The sequence below is a fragment of the Enhydra lutris genome, unplaced genomic scaffold (assembly GCF_002288905.1).
Source record: "Enhydra lutris kenyoni isolate GAN:26980312 unplaced genomic scaffold, ASM228890v2 scaffoldscaffold1, whole genome shotgun sequence".
NCBI lineage: Eukaryota > Metazoa > Chordata > Mammalia > Carnivora > Mustelidae > Enhydra > Enhydra lutris.
Genome location: NW_019154085.1, coordinates 74723504 through 74747370, shown reverse-complemented (window position 1 = coordinate 74747370; position 23867 = coordinate 74723504). Strand labels below are relative to the sequence as shown.

Here is a 23867-nt window from a genome sequence, read left to right as displayed (position 1 = left end):
AGAATGATTGCATTTACATCGTATCTCATTTGAATCTTTGGCCTACATTACATACGAGAGATGTTAAATATATATATTTGTGTTAGCTGTCAAAGATAGATAACATTTTAAAATATCTAAAATTCAAATCAACTAATGACCTGGATAGTTTAAAAAAGAAAAACAGATGACCAAAGTTAACTTACCTAAGCCTCATGTGTATTTCACAGTTTCTCCTGTGATGCAGGGGTAAAGTGACATCGGCATTTGCAGTCCTTCAGGGAAGATGAGATTGTTTGTGGCTTACTGGAAAGAAGCACTGCCTGAAGCCAATGATCCCTGAAGGCCCAATTTCATTGCAGAAAAAACCCTCATTTATATCCTAAATGATTCTAAGAACAATTTTAGCAGATATCTAGGCAGCATCCTTGAAGGACCTTTCAGATGAGACCTCGATTTCATTCACAGCCGTAGAAAAGAAAACTGGATGTTAATAAAATACTCCAGCATTAGTTTTAAAGAGCGCCGACAGACACAGTGGTGTGATTTTTAGGATATGCTATTTCTGAGTATTGCATAGACTCCTAATTTGTAAGCTACATCAGCCAGTTTGCTTTCTTTAAAAGAGAAACACCTTTGCAGACTGTTTTCATTTATGTTAATCAGATTCATGGAAATGAGAAAACAACATTTCTGGGTTGTTTTTTTTTTCTTCGCTTTACCTCCCAGTAATAATGAGAGTAAATTGAACCTCACTGCAGAAGGTTGTTCTCTTGAATCCAAATATGATTAACACTTTCATTTTAATCAGAATCTCTTTGTTCAAGTTTTTTAAGGAAGATATTTCCTAATAGATTAAAAATTTGTATCCCTAGGGAATCATAAGAAAATTAATATGCTCACTATTGTTTCATGAGCTTTCACATTATCTCAGATTTGCATGCAACTGTACAACTCGGTAGCAGCTGATTTTTCTGGATGGGTCCAGGAGGGTTTTGAGTGCATTTTCATCATTGCTGTCATTGCAGCAATACTAACCTAAGTGATTGACAGGATAATAAAAAGAATCAATGAAGATAACCAGCCCCAGAGTTCCGATTTCCCAAGTGCTAATTAACTGCCTCAGATAGAATCCTAGAAAAACTCAAAATCTCCTTCCTCATTTATATACATCCTGTGTTGTCCCATGTGGTGTGTGTGTGTGTGTGTGTGTGTGTGTGTGTGTGTATGTGATTTAATGTCTCATCTAATTAAGCAGGTATATACAGAATGTATCCATTACATTATAATCATCAATGAGATATTAAGTTCCAAATGCGTCTGTGCGCCACATTCCTTGAGACATTAACAGAGCCATATATCACGGGTGCCATCTCCCTACCACACCTTCAGGCATTTGTCTGTTCTCAGTGGCTGTCCTTGGAGGAACTGTCCCAGCTTGAGTTTGACGTTACCGTGTATTAATTCTGGAAACCTTGTCTCCAGGTGGACGTTGGGAAGAAGGCGGAAGCCGTAGCGACGGTCGTTGCTGCGGTAGACCAGGCCCGCGTCAGAGAACCCAGGGAGCCCAGGCACCTTGAAGAATCCTATGCTCAGCAGACCACTGTGGAGTCTGGCTATAAGGAGCACATTTCCGCCACAAAGGTAGCTGAGCATCCCCAGCGTCCAGCCTCGGAACCCCACGTTGTCCCTAAAGCAGTCAAGCCTAGGGTGATCCAGGCTCCTTCTGAGACTCATATCACAACTACTGAACAAATGGGAATGCACATTTCATCACAGGTAGGTCTACACCCACTGGACCTTTACCCTATCTGTGGGAAAGTGAGCCTAACTGTGCTGGTCATCTGGTAAACCGTGCTGTCACGGATTCTCATTTCCTTGCAGATCAAGAAAACTACAGATCTCACAACTGAAAGATTAGTCCATGTGGATAAACGCCCCCGCACAGCAAGCCCTCACTTTACTGTTTCAAAAATTTCTGTCCCTAAGACAGAACATGGATATGAGGTAAGAAGGTACAGAGCATGACGCAGAAATGTCTGGCTTGAAGGAAATTAGTACCTAATGCGTGACGTAAACAGGGTCTTTGGGGTGTAGGCCAGTGTGGGCCTCTCTCTGGTGATGTCTGTTTACGGTCATTAGACTCTGGAGCCCCTGCAATCTAGCTCCCAGAACTTGTCTAGCAGGCTGAGCATCGAGCAGTAAGAGGGGGTTACCGTACACCTCAAAGAAGACCCAAATCCATACAGCCTTCTCTCTCTGTTTCACAATTTGTAAAAAGATGGTGTGTCGCACGGTTTAGTTCCCTTATGCTGTGAGATGCTTCAGTCTGTGAATGTATAACAGTAATAAAGTCAGACACTGAAAAATCGTGCTTTCATATACTCAATATAATGAGAGGTAGTGTATGTGGCAGTTGGGTTGGGTGGCAGAGTCACCACAGCCTTGGATGAGTGTCCTAGCAGCAAGTTAGTACATATAAAACCATTAGCAAGTTGGTAGCACATAGTAACCGTTCACATCAGTCCCTGTTCTTCTCATACCCATCTAAGACATGGAATACAAATCTTGTGTGCCTTCAGAGAATTGTAAAGTACATTTAATACCTATAACTGGAATAGCACCAAGTTACTACTGAAATCCAATAACCATAGAAAGTGATAGAATAAAAAGAGTGAGAAAGCCTTCAAAATATTTTCCTGAACGTCTCCATTTTCAGCTGCCACCCAGATTTGAGGCTAAAACTTTACAGTGCTATCTTAATGTAGTTCTCAGGCATTCACCAAATACTTCCGTAATTTCCTGATTTTGAATTTCCCACTGTGGTATTGTTAGGGCGGTTAAGTGGAAATTCACCACTGAGCTTTAGAAGACCCTCCATCCCTTTATGAGGAGCATGAAATAAGGGGCTCTAAATACAACCCTTGAAAGATATTTTCCAAATGTATTTTACAGATTGGCAGGAATGATGACGAGCTTTATAAGAGGCTTATCTCTAACTGCCTTTTCATTGATCAGAAGAGCAATAGTGAGAGCATTGAAAGACTGTATAGACCACAGACTCACCACCCCCCCGCCGGCAGAATGAGGGATGGTGGCCATTTGCTCTCTGAATCCTGACATGGATTGCTCCTTTTCCCTTCAGGCATCGATAGCTGGTAGTGCTATCGCCACATTACAGAAAGAGTTGTCGGCCACGCATTCTGCTCAGAAGATCACCAAGTCAGTGAAGGCGCCAACTGTGAAGCCTGCTGAGGCTAGAGTGAGAGCCGAACCTATCCCCTCCCCTCAGTTCCCCTTCACCGATGTGCCAGACACTTATAAGAGTCAAGCTGGCATTGAAGTGAAGAAGGAGGTAGGGGTGAGCATCACTGGTGGCACAGTCCATGAAGAACACTTCAAAGTCTTACACGAGCGGGAAACCAAGGTCAGTCCCTGGATTGCATGCCATTTCTTGAGCCATTGCTATGGAGTGGGGCATGTTTGTGCCACTGGGGTACTCGGCCGGGCACCCTCGGCCGGGCACCCTCCCTTTCTCCTTTGCCATGTTCAGACGTAATTCTTTTGAGTCTGGTGTGGGTCAGAGCTCCTTTGTCTCAAATTGTGTTTGCAATTTTGCATGTGCTAGGACTTGATGATTTGCCCCCTATTTCATGGGCATTTTGTAACGTCCTTTGTAAAATTCATAGGTGACAGAAGTAGCAAGAGTGCCTGCACCTGTTGAAATCCCGGTTACCCCACCAACCTTGGTCTCGGTGAGTAATGAAGTTGATGCGTGTGTGTTCTGATACTTTTAACATATGCAAAGATTAGCTTCTCAGAATGGCCTTAGTGAGTTCACAAAGGCTAGTTGTAAGACAATACACTATTTGGCAAGAAAAAGAGGAATTCTGTTTAGCAACTGTCAGTCACATAATCAACAGACTTAATGGGTTTCTGTGAGGTATAAGGCTTTATTGGGAGAGTTATGGAGATATACTGACCAATCCAGCCCTGTTTGAGATCTTAGCCTTAGTATCAGAGAAAAGGATACATATAGAAGTTGACAAGCATAATATAGCAGGTGAAAAGCACCTTCTTTTAACAGAGGAAGGAGAGAGTACTTCTGATTGGGAATAGCAGGAAAAGTTTTATTGAAGTGGCAGCATTTGCTTTGTTTAAATATGTGAAAATAACAGAGGGTACAGAGTTGCCCCATTATATGGTGTTGATCCCGTTCTGCCTTACAAACTCAGCAACACCTGATGTTTATTTCAAGTTAGGTGTACTCAGTTTCCAAGGGAGTTTCTTTGCTAGTATTTCTAGAGTCTTGACCTTTAAAAAAAAAACCATTTTATGGCCATGAGAATGTGCAAGTTCAAATCCTTCCACTTGTCATAACTCATAGAGATGATTAATGACTTAATGACTATGCACGCCTTATCGGTATTTCCTTTTCCTTCTCTCTTCAGGGCTTAAAAAATGTGACGGTTATAGAAGGTGAATCCGTTACCTTGGAGTGCCACATCTCTGGGTACCCATCCCCAAAAGTGACATGGTATAGGGAAGACTACCAAATAGAAAGTTCCATAGATTTCCAGATAACCTTCCAGAGTGGAATTGCCCGTCTTATGATTCGCGAAGCCTTTGCAGAAGACAGCGGACGATTTACCTGCAGTGCCGTGAATGAGGCTGGGACTGTCAGTACATCCTGCTATCTAGCTGTGCAAGGTTGGTGCACACTCTCACCGCCCTCTAAACACGCCATCGCCCTCAGCCAACACCTTCCACAGCGCAGTTTCTGCGTGCCTCATAATGATGGCCCCTTGGGGAACTGGGGGTCCATTAGAGGGTCGGCTTAGCTGTCACACTAAGCAGAAGTCACTGACAAAACGGACTCAATACCCGACTTAAATGAGAAACTTCTGTCTTATTCTAGCATCAGAAGAGTTTGAAAAGGAAACAACCGTGACTGAGAAATTGACCACTGAAGAGAAACGGTAAAACATACTTCTGCTTTTGTTCTAGTACAGTTTTGATTTTTTTCAGTCCCTTTGGTATTGGCGCATTGCAACTGCAAAAGCTAATATGGAGGGAATTCTCTTTCCAGCTTCGTAGAGTCTAGAGATGTGGTGATGACGGATACTAGCATCACAGAGGAACAGGCAGGGCCCGGAGAGCCTGCTGCTCCTTTCTTCATTACAAAACCAGTGGTCCAGAAACTGGTGGAAGGTGGCAGCATTGTGTTTGAATGTCAGGTTGGCGGCAATCCAAAGCCCCACGTCTACTGGAAAAAATCTGGTGTTCCTCTTACTACGGGATACAGGTATTTTGATGGCTGACAGATAGAGTTATCTGTGATTTGTATGTTATGTATATGAAGCCTACAGAGAAATAGACTTCCCCCCACAATGTAGGCTCTTTCATTATGGAAACTTCAGAGTATATTTTGAGGTATTTTTACACTTTTGCACAAAGTCTTATTGAGAAACAAAGCTTTGTGACATAAGTATATAAAGATATATTTTTTCTGTATTCTTGTTTGATACATGTATAGAGCTAGTGAATAGAGAAAATGTGGAATTTTACACACATTTATTCTTCCAGAAACCATCTAAGACAGGACTCAATAAAAATGCATAATAATTAAGGGACTAAAAGATAAAAAAACAAGGGTCATGTAATGAAGAAGAAACTTAGTTATACATGATGAACATTTATGCTAATAAATTAGCTGTAAATGAATGTAAAATCTAGCTTTGAATTTCCTACAACTTACGACAAATGAAAAAATCTAATTCTTTTATCTTAGTAAGAAAAAATATAGTATACCCGAGGCTTCATATTGAAATATTCAAAGGAATTTATTGTTTTGATTATTCATTTGATCTTCACATGAAACAGAGAGCAAAATAATGAACAAAGAGAAATACCTATGTGTTTACATGACCTCTCATTTGCTAACATAAACACCGAAGCCCTTTTCATATGGTTGGTTCTAGTAGTATTATATTGTTATTTATTTCAAAGAATATCTGAACCTTATTTAAAGCAAAAATTTTAAGTTGTTTGACTCTTACTGCTCATGTCCATGCATTTTCCTCAATTCTCAGCAATCTTCTGTTTTACATGGAGCTTAGTCACGTGTTTAAGATCATTGCATTTTGTGTCACAGATCCTCATGAGGGCTGGTTTCCTCACGTAGGGTTTTTGGTGACTGAATTTTATGTGTGTTCATTTCCATAAAGATACAAAGTGAGCTACAACAAGCAAACTGGGGAGTGCAGACTGGTGATTTCAATGACCTTTGTCGATGATGCTGGAGAATACACTATTGTCATTCGTAATAAGCATGGCGAGACTTCTGCATCTGCCTCCCTGCTTGAAGAAGGTAAAGGCAGCTCTGAGTAGTTTCTGGGTGCATGATAGGAAAGGAAATGCCAGGAAGGAGGAGTGCTGTGTGTTTTCCAAGAGGCCTGTTAAAACATCCCAGTTCTGATATCCCAGCTCTGTCTCCATTGCTACCTTCCCTTGGCCTCAGCTGTATAGGAAATGTTTTAGACCACATGGCCCCAAAAGCCATACTGGTGTTAAACGTCAAGGTTCTAGCACCAGTTTCTATTTGGTGCCTTTATTTCTAGGCATATTTTGAAGATGCAGGGATTCCAATTCCAGTTGCCTTCCAGATCCAGGCAGATAACACTAGTGAGTCCCATGAAGATAGTGGCAAACTGGAGAGCCTGAGCCCTGCCTTAAGGGCACAGTAGCTGCCCACCCCCACTGTGTTGTCGCCAGGCACACACATGCCAGGCTCAGTGTTCCTAGAGTTTCTGAAGTTTTAAAGGAAACCTGGAAGGGCACCTTGGTGGCTCAGCCAGTTGGGCATCTAACTCTTGGTTTCAGCTTAGGTCACATCTCAGGGTCATGAGATTGAGCCCTGCATTAGGCTCCACGCTCAGTAGGGAGTTTGCTTGAGGTTTTCTCCCTCTTCCTCTTCCCCTCCCCCTGCTGGTATACACACGTGCATGCTCGCTTGCTCTCTCGTGTGCTCTCTCTCTCTTTTTAAAATAAATGAATAAATCTTAAAAAAAAGAAGAAGAAGAACCTGAAAATCAAGATTTTCAGTATTCAAAATAATTTGACAAAAAGTATAATGACATTCAGGCCAAAGAAAATGTATCTATGGGTCACATTTACTTTTGCTTAATTGCTCACATTATAGTGGACATTCCAGGTTCTGTCTCATTTGATCTGCACAACACCCCTTAGAAAAAGTTATTATCCTTACTTAGCAGATAAAACACTCAAGACCCAGGGAGATAAATGAATTGCCAAAAACCACACAGTAAATTAGGAAGAGCACTAGGCTAGATCCTAAAGAACTGACCAGTAATGTAAAGTTCTTTTTACGATAGTAGCAGCTGCTTTGACTTGTAAATAAAAATTTGGCTTGAGAATTCATTTAATATAGATTGAGCACTTTGATGGTAAAATTTGGGAAATTCAGCTTTTGGCTATCAATTTTTCCTAGTGTAGGGCTTGCCTGAATGAAGTGGCATGAACACTTTTTTGTAGAAATACTAAAATTAACTTATGTTCCTAAAACAAACAAGCAAAGGGGGGAAAAAGAGAGAGAAAGAGACAAACCAAAAAGGAGACTCTTAATTATAGAAAGTGAACTGAAAGTTACCAAAAGGAAAATAAGTGGCGGGTAAGGAGGTGGCGGGGGGGGGGGGGGGGGGGGAGTGACACAGGTGATGGGGATTAAGGAGTGCATTTGTGCTGAGCCCTGGGTGATGTATGCAAGTGTTGAATCACTCTGTTGTACACGTGAAACTAATATCACACTGTATATTAACAACTGGAATTTAAATAAAAACTTAAAAAAAATAACTTATGTTCTTAACTTCTAGCTGAGTATGAGTCACTGATGAAGTCCCAGCAAGAAATGCTTTACCAAACACAAATGACTGCATTTGTGCAAGAACCTAAAGTTGGGGAAGTAGCACCTGGTTTCTTATACTCTGACTATGAGAAAGAGTATGAAAAAGAACAGGCCTTAATTAGGAAAAAAATGGCCAAAGATACTGTAATGGTCAGAACTTTTGTAGAAGAACAGGTGAGTAGAACAATAATGACCAAGTAAATCATTTCATAAGTTATGAAATTACCACCCACAATGTCCCTCTTTTTGATTTTTTCCTTTTCCTGGGATGGGGTCAGGGTTAAACTATGCTTAGTGGGTTTAGATTCACTATTGATGAGTTTCCTTAATCTTCATGACATGTTGCACAACATGGCTTTAGAAATAGGGATTCCATATATATAGGAAAAGACAAACATTAGAACAACCAAGTGCACTATTGCCCAGATCCTTTCATCTGCAGGATGGACATTCCAAACATAATCCGTGCCCTTAGGCTGTCATTGACCCAAGATGCCACAGCATGAATTGACAAAGGTGATGATAATGCAGATTAAAAACAAAACAGTGACTCGTCTAATTCTCAACAAAAACAGCCTTCTAGATTTTTCTCCCAGTCAAAAACTTTAATCAATCCTTATCTCTAAAACTAACACTCTTAAAGATTATTTCCTTCCGTCAGGATATATATTTTTTAACAAACTGTCATTTTTTTTTTTTTTTACTATATAGGAATTCCATATCTCTTCCTTTGAAGAGAGGCTTATCAAAGAAATTGAATACAGAATAATAAAGACTACGTTAGAAGAACTTCTTGAAGAAGATGGAGAAGAAAAGATGGCAGTTGACATTTCAGAATCTGAAGCTGTTGAAGCAGGATTTGACTTAAGAATAAAGAATTATAGAATTCTTGAGGGGATGGGTGTTACTTTTCATTGCAAGATGTCTGGCTATCCATTACCCAAGGTAAAATATAAACGTCAGGTCTCCAGGTTACAATAAAGATACAAATCAATTACAGTAACTATTTTATCTAAATTTTTTTCAAATATGCATGATATTTTTTGCAGATTGCATGGTACAAAGATGGCAAACGCATCAAGCATGGAGAGAGATACCAAATGGACTTTCTGCAAGATGGCAGAGCTAGTCTACGCATACCTGTTGTTCTTCCAGAAGATGAAGGCATCTATACTGCATTTGCCAGCAATATGAAAGGAAACGCAATTTGCTCAGGGAAATTGTATGTAGAGCCTGCTGCGCCTCTTGGTGCTCCAACTTACATACCCACACCAGAACCAGTGAGCAGAATCAGGTAAGACTCGGAATAATTTGGGTTGATGAAGATTTAAATTGTTTAAAAGACCAAATATCCCAGTAACAAACTGTTATTGTGTAAGGGGCAAAAAAAAAAAAAAAAAAAAAGGCTGAGAAGCACAGAAATTTGCCATTAGCCATACAGATAATTGCCAAGCATTTTTATTTCTTACCCCTGTGTAAGGTGAACAAAGCATTTTCCTTGGAGTGGCATGCTATTCATTTTGCCAGTGCTGTAACTAATGTAATGAAAACTATCAAGGTTTCTTTAACTCCTAATTTTACATATGTTATCCCTTCTTTAGACAACAACCCTTCTATGTAGGTATTATTAATGCTTTGGAAGTGGGAGCACTTGATCTCTGGGAGCCTATGAAAATTGTCTTCATTCACCCAGCCTGTAGGTGGTGGTGCCAACACTTGAAATCCAATCCAAGCCCGTCTGGTTGCAATTAGATAGGGTTTAGGGTTTTCTCAAATATAATTTCTACATTTTCCCTTTGCTTAGATAAAAAATTATATTTCTCTTTTTCTATAAATGTATTCATTGGTTTATTTAACCAACCAATATTTATTGAGATGTTTCGGCAGTCGAATCAGAAGGGTTGGTGACTAATTAAAGGCAGGTGGTGATGGAAAGACTATTAAAAATTGTTCCAAGATTTTTAAGGCTGGGTACCTGGCTATGTTGAAGAACTACTGACTGGAATGGAGGGTATATGAAAAACATAGATTTGGGGTCAATAATAACTTATTCTGTTTTGAATCCCAGTGATTTTGAAGTGCCATCCAATATGTGCATGAAGCCAATTCTAAAATGATGTTAAGAAAGAGGTTTGTTTATTTTGCTGGGTTTTCTCTATGCCTCATGCAAATACTCTGTTTTGCCTTGGTTTTTCAGATCTATCTCTCCACGTTCAGTGAGTAGATCTCCTATACGCATGTCTCCTGCACGGATGTCCCCTGCACGGATGTCCCCCGCACGGATGTCCCCTGCAAGGATGTCCCCTGGACGTAGGCTAGAGGAAACAGATGAGTCACAACTTGAGAGACTGTATAAGCCAGTCTTTGTGTTAAAGCCTGCTTCTTTCAAATGTTTAGAAGGGCAAACAGCCAGATTTGACTTAAAGGTCGTTGGTAGACCTATGCCAGAGACCTTCTGGTTTCATGATGGTATGTATGATAAGTTTTTACTTACAAGTCATTAAATACAAAATTAAGTTTATATGTGTCTACAACACTTTAAAAGCAATTATTTCTAATACATGTTTTCTTTTTTTACTTAATTTTTTTATAGGCCAGCAAATTGTCAATGATTATACCCATAAAGTAGTCATTAAAGAAGATGGTACCCAATCACTGATTATTGTCCCTGCAATGCCCAGTGATTCTGGTGAATGGACTGCCATTGCCCAAAACAGGGCAGGAAAATCTTCAATTTCAGTGATTTTAACTGTGGAAGGTATTTGCTCTTAAAAAAGAAACTATCTTATCACTTGGGCTTTAAACAAGTATTTCAGTCCTAACTCACTCTGAATCAAAACCTTTCTCTTCCAGCTGTGGAACATCAGGTAAAACCAATGTTCGTAGAAAAACTAAAAAACCTCAATATAAAGGAAGGTTCTCGACTTGAAATGAAAGTCAGAGCTACGGGTAATCCCAACCCTGATATCGTATGGCTAAAAAACAGTGACATCATTGTACCTCATAAATATCCAAAAATCAGGTAAGTTTGCTTGAAAATAATAAAACTAAGCTCATTATACAAATCCAATAACCAAGAAAGCAATAACTATTCCTGTATTGGTTTTTTTTCACTTTTCCTAGAATTGAAGGAACCAAGGGAGAAGCTGCCCTTAAAATTGATTCCACTGTCAGCCAGGATTCTGCCTGGTATACTGCAACTGCTATTAATAAGGCTGGCCGAGACACTACAAGATGCAAAGTGAACGTTGAAGTTGAGTTTGCAGAGCCTGAACCAGAGAGAAAATTAATCATCCCACGAGGGACCTACAGAGCAAAGGAGATTGCAGCCCCAGAACTGGAGCCCCTCCATCTGCGATATGGTCAGGAGCAATGGGAAGAGGGTGACCTCTATGATAAAGAGAAACAACAGAAACCATTTTTCAAGAAAAAACTCACTTCCTTAAGACTCAAGCGCTTTGGGCCTGCCCACTTCGAGTGTAGGCTAACACCAATTGGTGACCCAACGATGGTGGTGGAATGGCTCCATGATGGAAAGCCACTTGAAGCAGCCAACAGGCTCCGTATGATCAATGAGTTTGGGTATTGCAGCCTTGATTATGGAGTTGCATATTCCAGAGACAGTGGCATCATTACTTGCAGAGCTACTAACAAATATGGAACAGATCACACATCTGCCACACTTATTGTTAAAGATGAAAAAAGTCTTGTGGAAGAATCTCAGTTGCCTGAGGGGAGGAAAGGCTTACAGAGAATTGAAGAATTAGAGAGGATGGCTCATGAAGGTGCACTTACAGGTGTAACAACAGATCAAAAAGAGAAGCAAAAGCCAGACATCGTCTTATTCCCAGAGCCAGTAAGAGTACTCGAAGGGGAGACCGCTAGGTTCCGTTGCCGAGTGACAGGTTACCCTCAACCCAAAGTCAACTGGTACCTCAATGGACAGCTGATCCGCAAAAGCAAAAGGTTCAGAGTTCGCTATGATGGCATTCACTATTTGGACATCGTGGACTGCAAATCCTACGACACAGGGGAAGTCAAGGTCACTGCAGAAAATCCTGAAGGTGTGATAGAGCATAAAGTGAAACTTGAGATCCAACAGAGGGAAGATTTTAGGTCTGTCCTCAGGCGAGCCCCTGAACCAAAGCCTGAGTTTCACATACATGAACCTGGAAAACTTGAGTTTGAAGTACAGAAAGTAGATAGACCTGTTGATACCACTGACGCCAAGGAAGTTGTGAAGTTGAAAAGGGCTGAAAGAATTACCCATGAAAAAGTATCTGAAGAGTCTGAAGAGCTGCGCAGTAAATTCAAGCGCAGAACAGAGGAGGGATATTACGAAGCCATTACTGCTGTGGAGCTCAAGTCTCGTAAGAAGGATGAATCCTATGAAGAGCTCCTAAGGAAGACAAAAGATGAGCTTCTCCACTGGACCAAAGAATTAACCGAAGAGGAGAAGAAAGCCCTTGCTGAAGAAGGCAAGATCACTATTCCAACGTTTAAGCCTGATAAAATTGAACTGAGTCCTAGTATGGAGGCTCCTAAAATCTTTGAAAGAATCCAAAGCCAAACAGTGGGCCAAGGATCTGATGCACACTTCCGGGTCAGAGTGGTGGGAAAACCAGACCCTGAATGTGAATGGTACAAAAATGGGGTAAAGATCGAACGCTCTGACCGAATCTACTGGTACTGGCCTGAGGACAATGTTTGTGAACTGGTCATAAGAGATGTGACTGCTGAGGACTCTGCCAGCATCATGGTGAAAGCCATCAACATAGCCGGGGAAACCTCAAGCCATGCATTCTTACTTGTCCAAGGTAATTTGAAGTCTTCGGTTTGATGGATCTGTCTCTATTTATCCGTGACTATCCATTAGCATATTTCTTTTCTTTTCTTTTCCCATTATTCAAATTGTGAATTTAATTTAATACAATGTCTTTTTCTCCCCCCTTTCCTTATAGCCAAGCAATCGATCATTTTCACACAGGAATTACAAGATGTTGTTGCTAAGGAAAAAGACACCATGGCAACCTTTGAATGTGAAACTTCAGAGCCATTTGTCAAAGTGAAGTGGTATAAAGATGGTGTGGAGGTTCATACGGGAGATAAATATAGGATGCACTCTGACAGAAAGGTTCACTTCCTCTCCGTACTGACAATTGATGCATCTGATGCTGAAGACTACAGCTGTGTACTCGTAGAAGATGAAAATGTAAAAACAACAGCGAAACTTATTGTCGAAGGTAGTAGATAATAATCTCACTATTTTTTTTTAAAGATTTTGTTTATTTATTTGACAGAGAGAGATCACAAGTAGACAGGCAGGCAGAGAGAGAGAGAGAGAGAGAGAGAGAGGGAAGCAGGCTCCCTGCTGAGCAGAGAGCACGATGCGGGACTCGATCTCAGGACCCTGAGATCATGACCTGAGCCGAAGGCAGCGGCTTAACCCACTGAGCCACCCAGGCGCCCATAATCTCACTATTTTTCAGTTTTAAAGTCACCATTAGTATGTGATAAAATTAGCTTTGCAGTTTTCCTTTCATAAAATGAATTATTTGGGAATTGGATATAAGCTGCAGAGCAAGATTTCTAAATTTATACCAGCAATTAAAAATATTGACAATTTGGATTTTTAAAAATCAAGGTTATTTTGATGTCTTGTTTTAAAAATTCTATATTGAAATAAAATTCTGTGCTTTAAAAAATAATTTAGGAGCACCGGGTGGCCTAGTCAGTTAAGCATTTGCCCTCGGCTCAGGTCATGGTCCCAGGGTCCTGGGATTGAGCCCCCCTTTGGGCTCCCTGGTCAGTGGGGAGACTGCTTCTCCCTCTCCCTTTGCCCCTCACCCCCCTACTCTCTCTCTTTCTCTCAAATAAATGAATAAAATCTTTAAAATAAATAAATGATTTAAATATCAAAATAACTTCTTTTTATTAAAAATTTATTTCTCAGTCCATCGACAGGTTGCTATTAGGAATACTCCTGATAGCATGGGAGACTTAAGAGATTTACAAGGAATTTTTTCTACCTTAAGTCTAGATGTGTACCTCTCCAGAGGAAATAACTTCTCTTTATCTTATGCCTCAGGTGCAGTTGTTGAATTTGTGAAAGAACTTCAGGACATAGAAGTTCCAGAATCATTTTCGGGAGAGTTAGAGTGCGTTATATCCCCCGAAAATATAGAAGGCAAATGGTATCATAATGGTGTGGAGCTGAAGTCCAATGGCAAATACACAATTACATCTCGCCGTGGACGTCAGAATCTCACAGTTAAGGATGTGACCAAAGAGGACCAGGGAGAATACAGCTTTGTTGTCGATGGGAAAAAGACAACCTGTAAACTAAAGATGAGACGTAAGTCTGCCTGTTCTTTTTGGTCTGCACTGAATATCATCATGGCTTATTAAAGAAATGACCATAAAGTTCTTTTTTCTTCCTGTATTTCACAGCCCGCCCCATTGCTATCCTACAAGGACTTAGTGATCAAAAAGTCTGTGAAGGTGACATTGTCCAGCTTGAAGTGAAGGTCTCCTTGGAGAACGTGGAGGGTGTCTGGATGAAAGATGGCCAAGAAGTGCAGCCCAGTGACAGAGTTCACATTGTGATAGACAAACAGTCCCATATGCTGCTCATTGAAGACATGACTAAGGAGGATGCTGGAAATTACTCCTTCACCATTCCATCCCTTGGACTGTCAACCCGTGGGCGTGTCTCTGTCTACAGTGAGTGCAACTTACATATTTTTATGGGTAGAGTACCCTGTTAATGGGTAGAGAACTTCAATAAGCAGGCATTTAAAGCAAAATCCACTTTCATAAATCTTTTATTTATGTGTGTGGTTTTACAGGTGTTGATGTGATAACTCCTCTAAAGGATGTTAATGTGCTTGAGGGCACCAAGGCTGTGCTCGAATGTAAGGTCTCAGTCCCTGATGTGACTTCCGTTAAATGGTACTTAAATGATGAACAAATCAAGCCTGATGATCGCGTACAAGCCATTGTCAAAGGCACTAAGCAGCGACTAGTGATTAACAGGACCCACGCTTCAGATGAAGGACCTTACAAGCTGATGGTTGGGAGGGTTGAAACCAGCTGTGATCTCTCTGTGGAAAGTAAGGATTCTTCCATTTAAGTTATCAGTGTCTTAAGCCTTCTAGTTTCCCAGTGTGATATTAACCAAGTGATTATTTTTTCCCCCAGAAATTAAAATTATCAGAGGTCTGCGTGACCTTACCTGTACAGAAACCCAAAATGTCGTCTTAGAAGTTGAGCTGTCCCACTCAGGAATTGATGTTTTGTGGAATTTTAAGGGCAAGGAAATCAAACCCAGTTCTAAATATAAAATTGAAGCACATGGAAAAATATATAAGTTGACAGTTCTAAATATGATGAAAGATGATGAAGGAGAATACACATTTTTTGCTGGAGAAAATATGACATCTGGAAAACTTACTGTGGCAGGTTGGTATATTTATCATTCAATCTAACTTCTTATGTGGGGAAGTCATTTTAATTTAAGAAATTGTGGCCCATTCCCTTTCAAATTCCCATTAGTTTTCACTTCATGCCTCTGCTTGTGCTGTTCTCAAAGCCAGTAGCTCCCTCAACACTGTCCCCACCGTGTTCTCCTAGGCAGACCTACTCAGTTGCCATTTTCTTTGAAGCCTTCCTTCATCTTCCCATCTGTGTAAGATCTTACTACTCCAATTATCAGATTATTTTCCGTGTGTCTCTTCCATGGCCCTTAGTACATACTTGTGTTATTGCCCCATTTCTTCTTCTCACACCAGAGTGCAAGCCCCCAAATCTGGAAATGCTTCATTCTTCTCTGTGTTCTCCAACATATTGCACATAATAGGTGATTAATAAGCAGTGGTTGAACTGAGCTTTGTTTAAACTTTCCTACTCTAAGGTGTATTTCTTTTTTTTTTTTAATCACTCTTGTTTCTTTAATTTTTGTTTCCTTTGTTCCCTTCATATTTGTTTTATGAATCCAATGAACATTTTAAAATGTAAGTCAGTATATCTGTGTATCTCTGTCTTATGAGATGAAGTAGACCATTCTCATTCAGCAGAAATCCCTTGCTCTAAAATGAAAAACCAAAAGCAGAAATCAACTGTCAAGAAAAAACTAGAAGACATCATAAATGTGTTTGGTTCATTACAATATATTTATTGAGGAGTACGATATGACATGGGGATTAAATTGTAAAGTCCATGCGGGAATTGTGTATCCCACTTTATCTTATACTTTATTACATTATAATATTTCCTCAGATTTTTGACCATGAAAAAATACTTCTCAAACAAAACTTTAGGCCCTGCACTTTGACATGTCTAATATAAGTCACATTTTTAAATGTGTGGAAACGAGGAAAATCTATGAACCTCTATGTGATTTCACTCAACACTTACTAAGGTCCTACCATAGGCAAGACACTGCTAGAAACACAGGACACAAAAATGAATAAGGCATGATACTTTTTTCTTGAGAAATTCACAATTTAGAAAGGGACAGATACATTAGCAACTAACTTGCTGAAGGAGTTATTTATTCTGCCAGTGGATAGTGGCCAGGGAGGCAATATGGGGAAGTTTCATGAAAGAGATGACACATGTCAAAACAGTGATTTTTGGGGGTGCCTGAGTGGCTCAGTTGGTTGAGTGGCTGACTCTTGATTTTGGCTTAGGTCATGATCTCAGTGTCCTGGGATCAAGGCCTGCATTAGGCTCTGTGCTCAGGCAGGAGTCTGCTTGAGGATTTCTCTCCCTCTCCCTCTGCCTCTACCCCACTCTTTCTCAAAGTAAATAAATTAATGTTTTTTAAAGAAAAATAGTGATTTTTAGTATATAAGAATCTTTAATCTTATAGAAATATTGATGACTGAACATTTTCTTAGCACATCTTTTCCCAATTAAATATTAGATATATTTGCAGCAAACAGTCCTTAGGAGATGTAAGTAGAATACTTTTGAAGGACAAATTGAGTTAGAGGCCATCCAGGTGGTATTGTTCTCAAAATTCTCTATTAACGGTTGCTTTCTCTTTGCAAAGCCTTCCTGATTCCAGTGTTTCCCCTGGTTGTCAGTCATGCAGACTAGAATAGGGATTTTTGTGATATATTCTCAATATGGATAAAGATAATTCTAGACATTTCATGATATTCAAAATCATGTTTTAAAATTTGATATTTTATATTTAATTGTTCAAGGATTTCTTTTTTGCATAATATTTTTTAAAGGACTCACACTTACACTTGTCTTGTTCCAAAGGGGGGGCCATCTCCAAGCCACTCACTGATCAGACGGTGGCTGAATCACAGGAAGCTATATTTGAATGTGAAGTTGCCAACCCAGATTCAGAAGGCGAGTGGCTGAAGGATGGCAAACACCTACCACTGAGTAACAACATCCGGAGTGAATCTGATGGCCACAAAAGGAGACTTATCATCGCTGCCACCAAATTAGATGACATTGGAGAGTACACCTACAAGGTGGCCACCTCCAAAACATCTGCCAAACTCAAAGTTGAAGGTTTGTGCTATAATAACAGATGTATTTGTTCCACATCGTATTACATTCTTGATAGTCTCATTTTTAAAAAGTCAGACGTATTCTGGATGCCATAAATCTTCATTTCACAAAATCATTATAAACTCTCTCAACTTTCTGAGCCATCTACCACAAGGTGCAGAATTGCTTTTAGGATATGTTTCTGTGAAGAAGCCATTTCTTTGGTTCTATCTCGGAGGAACAGCCTAATTAGACACTCTCATTCTCCATTCCCCTCTTGCTCTTCTCCAGTCTTAAGCTATTCGTACGCAGCTTTGCAAAACTTCATCCCATTCTAGTATAGAAAAATCATGGTGTAGTGTGCATCTCAAACTGGATCCCAGGTATTCCTAAATAATCTCAAGGTGTCTTTTAAAACAGAGGTGATGCATAACTGCAACATTTCTGATAACTGTTTTTTTGCAAGATGACCAGGTAATGATCTTATCCCAGGACTTCTTTTACTTGGCCGTACCATCTTTATTTCCTAAACCAATCATAAATTTGTCTTCAGCTGTCAAAATTAAGAAGACTCTGAAGAACCTCACAGTGACAGAGACACAGGATGCTATTTTCACCGTCGAGCTTACTCACCCTAACGTAAAAGGCGTCCAGTGGATCAAAAATGGTGTCGTGCTGCAACCCAGTGACAAGTATGACATCTCAGTCAAAGGAACAGTTTACACTCTGAGGATTAAAAACTGTGCTGTTGTGGATGAATCTGTATATGGCTTCAAGCTTGGAAAGCTAGGAGCCAGTGCCAGACTGCACGTTGAAAGTGAGTTGATTTAGAACCATTTTACATGTAGCCAATGTATGGTTGCCCCTAAGTTAACCGTATCACTGAACTGCCTCAACTTTCCTTGTTAGCTGTCAAGATCATTAAAAAGCCGAAAGATGTGACCGCCTTGGAAAATGCCACCGTTGCCTTTGAAGTTAGTGTTTCCCATGACACTGTTCCAGTAAAATGGTTCCACAAGAATGTGGAGATTAAGCCAAGTGACAAGCACAGACTGGTCTCAGAAAGGAAGGTCCACAAGCTGATGCTGCAACATATTACCCCCTCGGATGCTGGGGAATATACCGCTGTGGTGGGGCAATTGGAATGCAAAGCTAAACTTTTCGTGGAGAGTAAGTATTAGCCCCTTTCAGTATTTCCCCGAGATGATCCCCATGGGCTCATCGGTTGGTTGGTTGGTCGGTCAGTTGGTTGGTTGGTTTCATCCATTTTTTTAAATAAAATATATTAACTGAAGTGCTTTTTGATTTTCCCAAGCATTACATATTACAAAAACCATGAAAAACATTGAGGTACCTGAGACCAAAGCTGCCTCCTTTGAGTGTGAGGTGTCCCACTTCAATGTCCCTTCCATGTGGCTGAAGAATGGTGTGGAGATTGAGATGAGTGAGAAGTTCAAGATAGTTGTGCAAGGGAAACTCCACCAGCTGATCATCATGAACACCAGCACAGAGGACTCAGCAGAATACACATTTGTTTGCGGCAATGACCAAGTCAGCGCTACCCTGAAAGTGACCCGTAAGTAAACAAACAAACAAAATATATAAAATATTTGGTAAACTCATTGTTATTACATATCCTACACGTTTCCTTCCTGACCAGTTAATCCACTCCAAAAGTTCTTGACTGAAATATCTACCGTGTGTTCACCCTAAGTTAGGCACTAGCATCTCCACCTGGATAAAATTTTCTGATTAGAGTTGCCTTGAAAAGCTACCTATAAAGATGCTATAGTATCTATCCCTAGCTCTCTCTGTTCCTCTGTCACATGGTATTGTCCCATAGAGGGTACCTGGAAGATAGCATAGCTCATATCCCAGAACTATAATCACCTTTGCAGACAGACTAAACACATTCCGAGTTTTCACTCTGTGCTCGTTATGACTCACATCACACTAAGTCTCCTTGGGTGTATTTCTTTCCCCCCTTGCAGCAATTATGATTACATCCATGCTGAAGGACATCAATGCTGAAGAAAAAGACACAATTACCTTTGAGGTAACGGTGAACTATGAAGGCATCTCTTACAAATGGTTAAAGAATGGTGTGGAAATCAAATCAACTGACAGGTGCCAGATGAGAACTAAAAAGCTCACACACTCACTGAATATCAGGAACGTTCACTTTGGGGATGCAGCCGAGTACACCTTTGTAGCTGGAAAAGCTAGATCAACAGCCACCCTTTATGTGGAAGGTATGGGGTCATAAATGTCTTATCCATACAACTAGATGTCAAACGCACCTTATAAAATATTAGTCAGTGCATTAATGAATGGAAAAATAAAATATGGTGTTTCTGTGTAATGAAATATTGTTAGCAATAAAAAGCAAATGCCAATACATGCTACCACATGGATGAACCTGAAAAAACTTTACGCTAAGTGAAAGAAGCTGGTCCCAAAGGACCGTGTCATGTCTGATTCCCTTTATAGGAAAGTCGGAATACACAAATCTATAGAGACCATAGATGGGTGCCTACATTGGAGGGTCTGGTGGGTGATGACTAAGGGTTGTATGGTTTTTGGGAGGGTGACAAGGATATTCTAACATTGATAGTTATGGTTGTACAATTCTGACTACACTGAAAGCCCCTGAATTGTGAGTTATGTCTTAAAGCCATTAGGAAGATTAATTTTTGTACACGCTGTTTTCCAGCTCGCCATATAGAATTTCGAAAACACATTAAGGACATCAAGGTTCTTGAGAAGAAGCGAGCCATGTTTGAATGTGAAGTTTCTGAACCTGACATCACTGTTCAGTGGATGAAAGATGGCCAAGAGCTGCCAGCCGTGGATAGGTCAGTTGTGTTCCTTGGCTACATTCCAGTAATTCCCAGTTTGCTTTGAGTCACCATTCATTAAACTTCCATTTCCATGTCATCCATAGAATAAAGATACAGAAAGAGAAATACGTCCACCGCCTCCTGATCCCGTCCACCCGGATGTCTGATGCCGGGCAGTATGCAGTGGTGGCAGGAGGCAACATCTCCACCGCCAACCTCTATGTAGAGGGCAGAGATGTCCGCATCCGGAGTCTCAAAAGGGAGGTTCAGGTATTGTTTTACGTGCTGAATGTGGGGAGACGTCATCAAGGGCTCATATTTCATAGTTTGAGATTTTAATTTTTAACCTTAACATTTTCTAACCACAGTCTTCTAAAGAATGAAAACAGCTGATCCCTGCTGGCTTAGACTCTTAATCTGACATCAATTTAGTCACAGTTTTCCCTCACTTAGGGAAATAGTATGTCCTTAGCAGCTGTCTGGATACTTTAATTAAAGCAGCTGTAGAAACTTTGCTGCCTCATAAATGGCCACCTGCCAAGCAGTCCAAACCAGGAAAGAGCTAAAATTTACACTGTGGTGCTTACACAGCAACCAGAACTCAGGGAAGGCAGGACAAGGTGGCGTTTTGTCATATGGCTTCTGTCATGGAGAAGCAGGGGTATAGGGACTTGGTTGGGGATGCTTCTTCTGAGGTCCAGGAGGTAGACCAGTTGGAGCAAAGCTGGATTCCCAGCAGGGGTGCTGAGCTGGACAGCTTTGCCCTCTACCACTTGTGCAGAGCTTGTTTCACGAGTGCCTGTCTTCCCAAATGGTGGAATGGAGAGAACGTGTTAGGAGAAATATCCTTTGAATTCAGATTTACCCTATTGCTTATCTGAGGAGAATCAGGCATGACAGACCTTAGGCCATAGTGAAAAAGCCTTCAGTGAGGACGCAGATGACCTAAATATGTCTTCTGTCCTTTACTGCCCAATTCTGAACCTTGATTTCCTCACTTTTAAAAATGAGGCTAATAGTTTCTACGTACCCAGGAGGTTCTTGTTCATACCACAAGAAATCAAATTAAATAGTAGAAGAGCTTTGTCAAAAATGAAAAGCCAAAAAAAAGCCAAAAAAAAAAAATGAAAAGCCCACAGATATAAGGTATTGTTATTGTTATTGTGATTAGTTAAAAAGCAAGCATTTTAAGGATTCAAATCAGTCTCTTTGAGGCGGCGTCTCTCCTCAGTGCAGGTGTCAGCAGGATTCTTTACAGAAGAAGTTAGGGCAGCATTTGTCTAAGGATATGCAGGACACATTAGAATGCACTTCACCCACATTATGTTTATATCATAATGTATAGTTTTGACATGCTTTTGAAATGAGCAGTTTTAGAAATAGGCTAAAACTGAAAGGAAAGCAGGACTTCAATTCTCTTTTTATGTTGCTCCATTGAAAGGTTATTGAGAAACAACGTGCTGTCGTTGAGTTTGAGGTCAACGAAGACGATGTTGATGCCCACTGGTATAAAGACGGCATTGAAATCAATTTCCAAGTTCAAGAACGACACCAGTATGTGGTGGAGAGAAGAATCCACCGGATGTTTATCTCTGAGACCAGGCATAGCGATGCCGGTGAATACACCTTTGTGGCAGGAAGGAACAGGAGTTCCGTTACTCTCTATGTCAATGGTAGGTAGAGATACCCGCATATTTTGTGGAACCAACTGGGATAATCCTCCCCTTTAAGTTCCTAAAGGGCTGATAGTTTCTGGGCAACTTCCGAAGAAGCCATGCTACTCGTATTGCAGCTACATTTATTTTCACATATCACCTGTGGTGAAGGGATGGCAGCTGTTAAAATGACCGTAAAGATGTCATTTCCAGAAAGTGCCTAATGGCTAGACCCTCATTTAGTTATTCAACTCTATTGAATATCCACCGTCTGTCAACTATAATAGACCCTCAGTGGGTTTCTAGCTACAGCACTCAGCTGGTCAAGTTCTCCACCCTTGGAGCCAACTGCTTAGGTGCTAGTAGTGCTACCAAGCCCCAGGGCATTTGCAGCCTCTAGTGGGGAGTGCCAGGGAAAATGCAGAAATCCTCTTTGAGACCCCAGGGGGCCTGGAGAGCCACAGATGCTGCGGAGCTAGGTTTTCTTTGCCTTGAGCCCGAGGACCAGAGGCTCTTTTTCCATACGCTACCACATCCTCAGAGGGGAGCCCTGAAAGCACCCACCTGCCTCATGAAAAGCTGAGAGCTGAATTTGAGGCTCCTCTAGAAATGAGACTAATCTATACGGAGAAGAAGGACTGTCCATCCCTATTTGAATCTTGAGTCTACTCTGAATGAATACCTCAGAAGCAGATTGAAGAACCCCAGGAATAATCTCAGGTTAACAAAAATGAGCCACATTGCCAACATCCCCTTAGACCCTAGAAGACGAAACCATTATGGTATCCAGTTCTTACTCTTTCTAGATTAGTGGTAGAGAGACTGAGGCACAGAGAAGTAAAGGTCAGAAAACAGCCTCACAGAAGTCCTTTCTCCCCATTTCTCTGTTCCATGAACTACCCAGTTCCCCTCAGTCATCACAACACTGAGAAGATGGTTTCATTAGCATAGCAGGAAAGTGTTTTTCTTTTTTTTTTTAAGTCTAATTAATTGCCTTTAAGTAGATCAAGATTAACATTTATTCTTTTTTTCATATGTAATGATTATACTTCGTTGGCACCTGGTTATAAAGAAGTGACTCTGACATATCCACAAATACTTGCAAATCAAACAAACCTAAAGGTGATGAACACCTGGGCACATGGTTTTCCCAAATGATACAAAATAGATAGCATGTGGCAGCCGTTCTAGCATTCTTTAGGGTGCTGGCCATTGCCACACCCCCACACAGACCCCAACAAGGAAAGGGGTGATCCTGTTATGATGATACCCCTGACCAAGCCTCAAATATCACAAGTATCTTTCTAAAGTCATTCTATCTGAGGACAGAATTCCCAATGTGTCCTTTCTTCTTAGCACAAAGAATGTTCCGATATTCTCAGGCAAGTAAAGCTCTCATGGTTCCAAAGTTTGGTTTCCGGACACGTCACCACTGGCCACAAATTAACGTAGGCATTCACATGTTCTCCCGTGTTTTCATGCTTTTTCACACGCTGCTGGTTTTCATTCACTCCCAGCTCCAGAACCGCCCCAGATCCTTCAGGAACTCCAGCCCGTGACTGTGCAGTCTGGCAAGCCGGCCCGCTTCTGTGCCGTGATATCCGGCAGACCACAGCCGAAGATTTCCTGGTACAAGGAGGAGCAGCTGCTTTCCACGGGCTTCAAGTGCAAATTTCTTCACGATGGGCAAGAGTACACACTTTTGCTCATCGAAGCCTTCCCAGAGGACGCAGCTGTTTATACCTGCGAAGCCAAGAATGACTACGGTGTTGCCACAACCTCTGCTTCGCTCTCGGTGGAAGGTACACAGGCCTTGCTACTTCTCAGCTTAAAATCAAACCTAAGAAACCCTCTTTTGCGTTCTCCGACTGCATTTATAAATACAGTTTGGAGCTCCTAAAAGTAGACTGCTACCCAACTTTTAGGAAGATAAGATAAATCTGCATGCTCCATTCT

At 40.8% G+C, this 23867-nt stretch overlaps 1 protein-coding gene across 1 annotated transcript in view; it reads left to right on the top strand.

Moving 5' to 3' along the window:
- The window catches only part of LOC111151669 (titin), a 270197-nt gene that overhangs the window by 19859 nt on the left and 226471 nt on the right, over window positions 1–23867 (top strand). The window contains 29 exon segments of the mRNA XM_022509842.1: window positions 1465–1758; window positions 1864–1986; window positions 3125–3406; window positions 3669–3734; window positions 4431–4689; window positions 4898–4958; window positions 5069–5284; window positions 6207–6349; window positions 7872–8077; window positions 8615–8848; window positions 8953–9197; window positions 10101–10372; window positions 10497–10661; window positions 10757–10925; window positions 11027–12720; window positions 12865–13146; window positions 13992–14258; window positions 14354–14626; window positions 14752–15015; window positions 15104–15364; window positions 17177–17437; window positions 17970–18233; window positions 18326–18586; window positions 18732–18992; window positions 19408–19668; window positions 20130–20271; window positions 20361–20526; window positions 21698–21929; window positions 23429–23713. Coding sequence (XP_022365550.1) covers window positions 1465–1758; window positions 1864–1986; window positions 3125–3406; window positions 3669–3734; window positions 4431–4689; window positions 4898–4958; window positions 5069–5284; window positions 6207–6349; window positions 7872–8077; window positions 8615–8848; window positions 8953–9197; window positions 10101–10372; window positions 10497–10661; window positions 10757–10925; window positions 11027–12720; window positions 12865–13146; window positions 13992–14258; window positions 14354–14626; window positions 14752–15015; window positions 15104–15364; window positions 17177–17437; window positions 17970–18233; window positions 18326–18586; window positions 18732–18992; window positions 19408–19668; window positions 20130–20271; window positions 20361–20526; window positions 21698–21929; window positions 23429–23713 — 7909 coding nt within the window.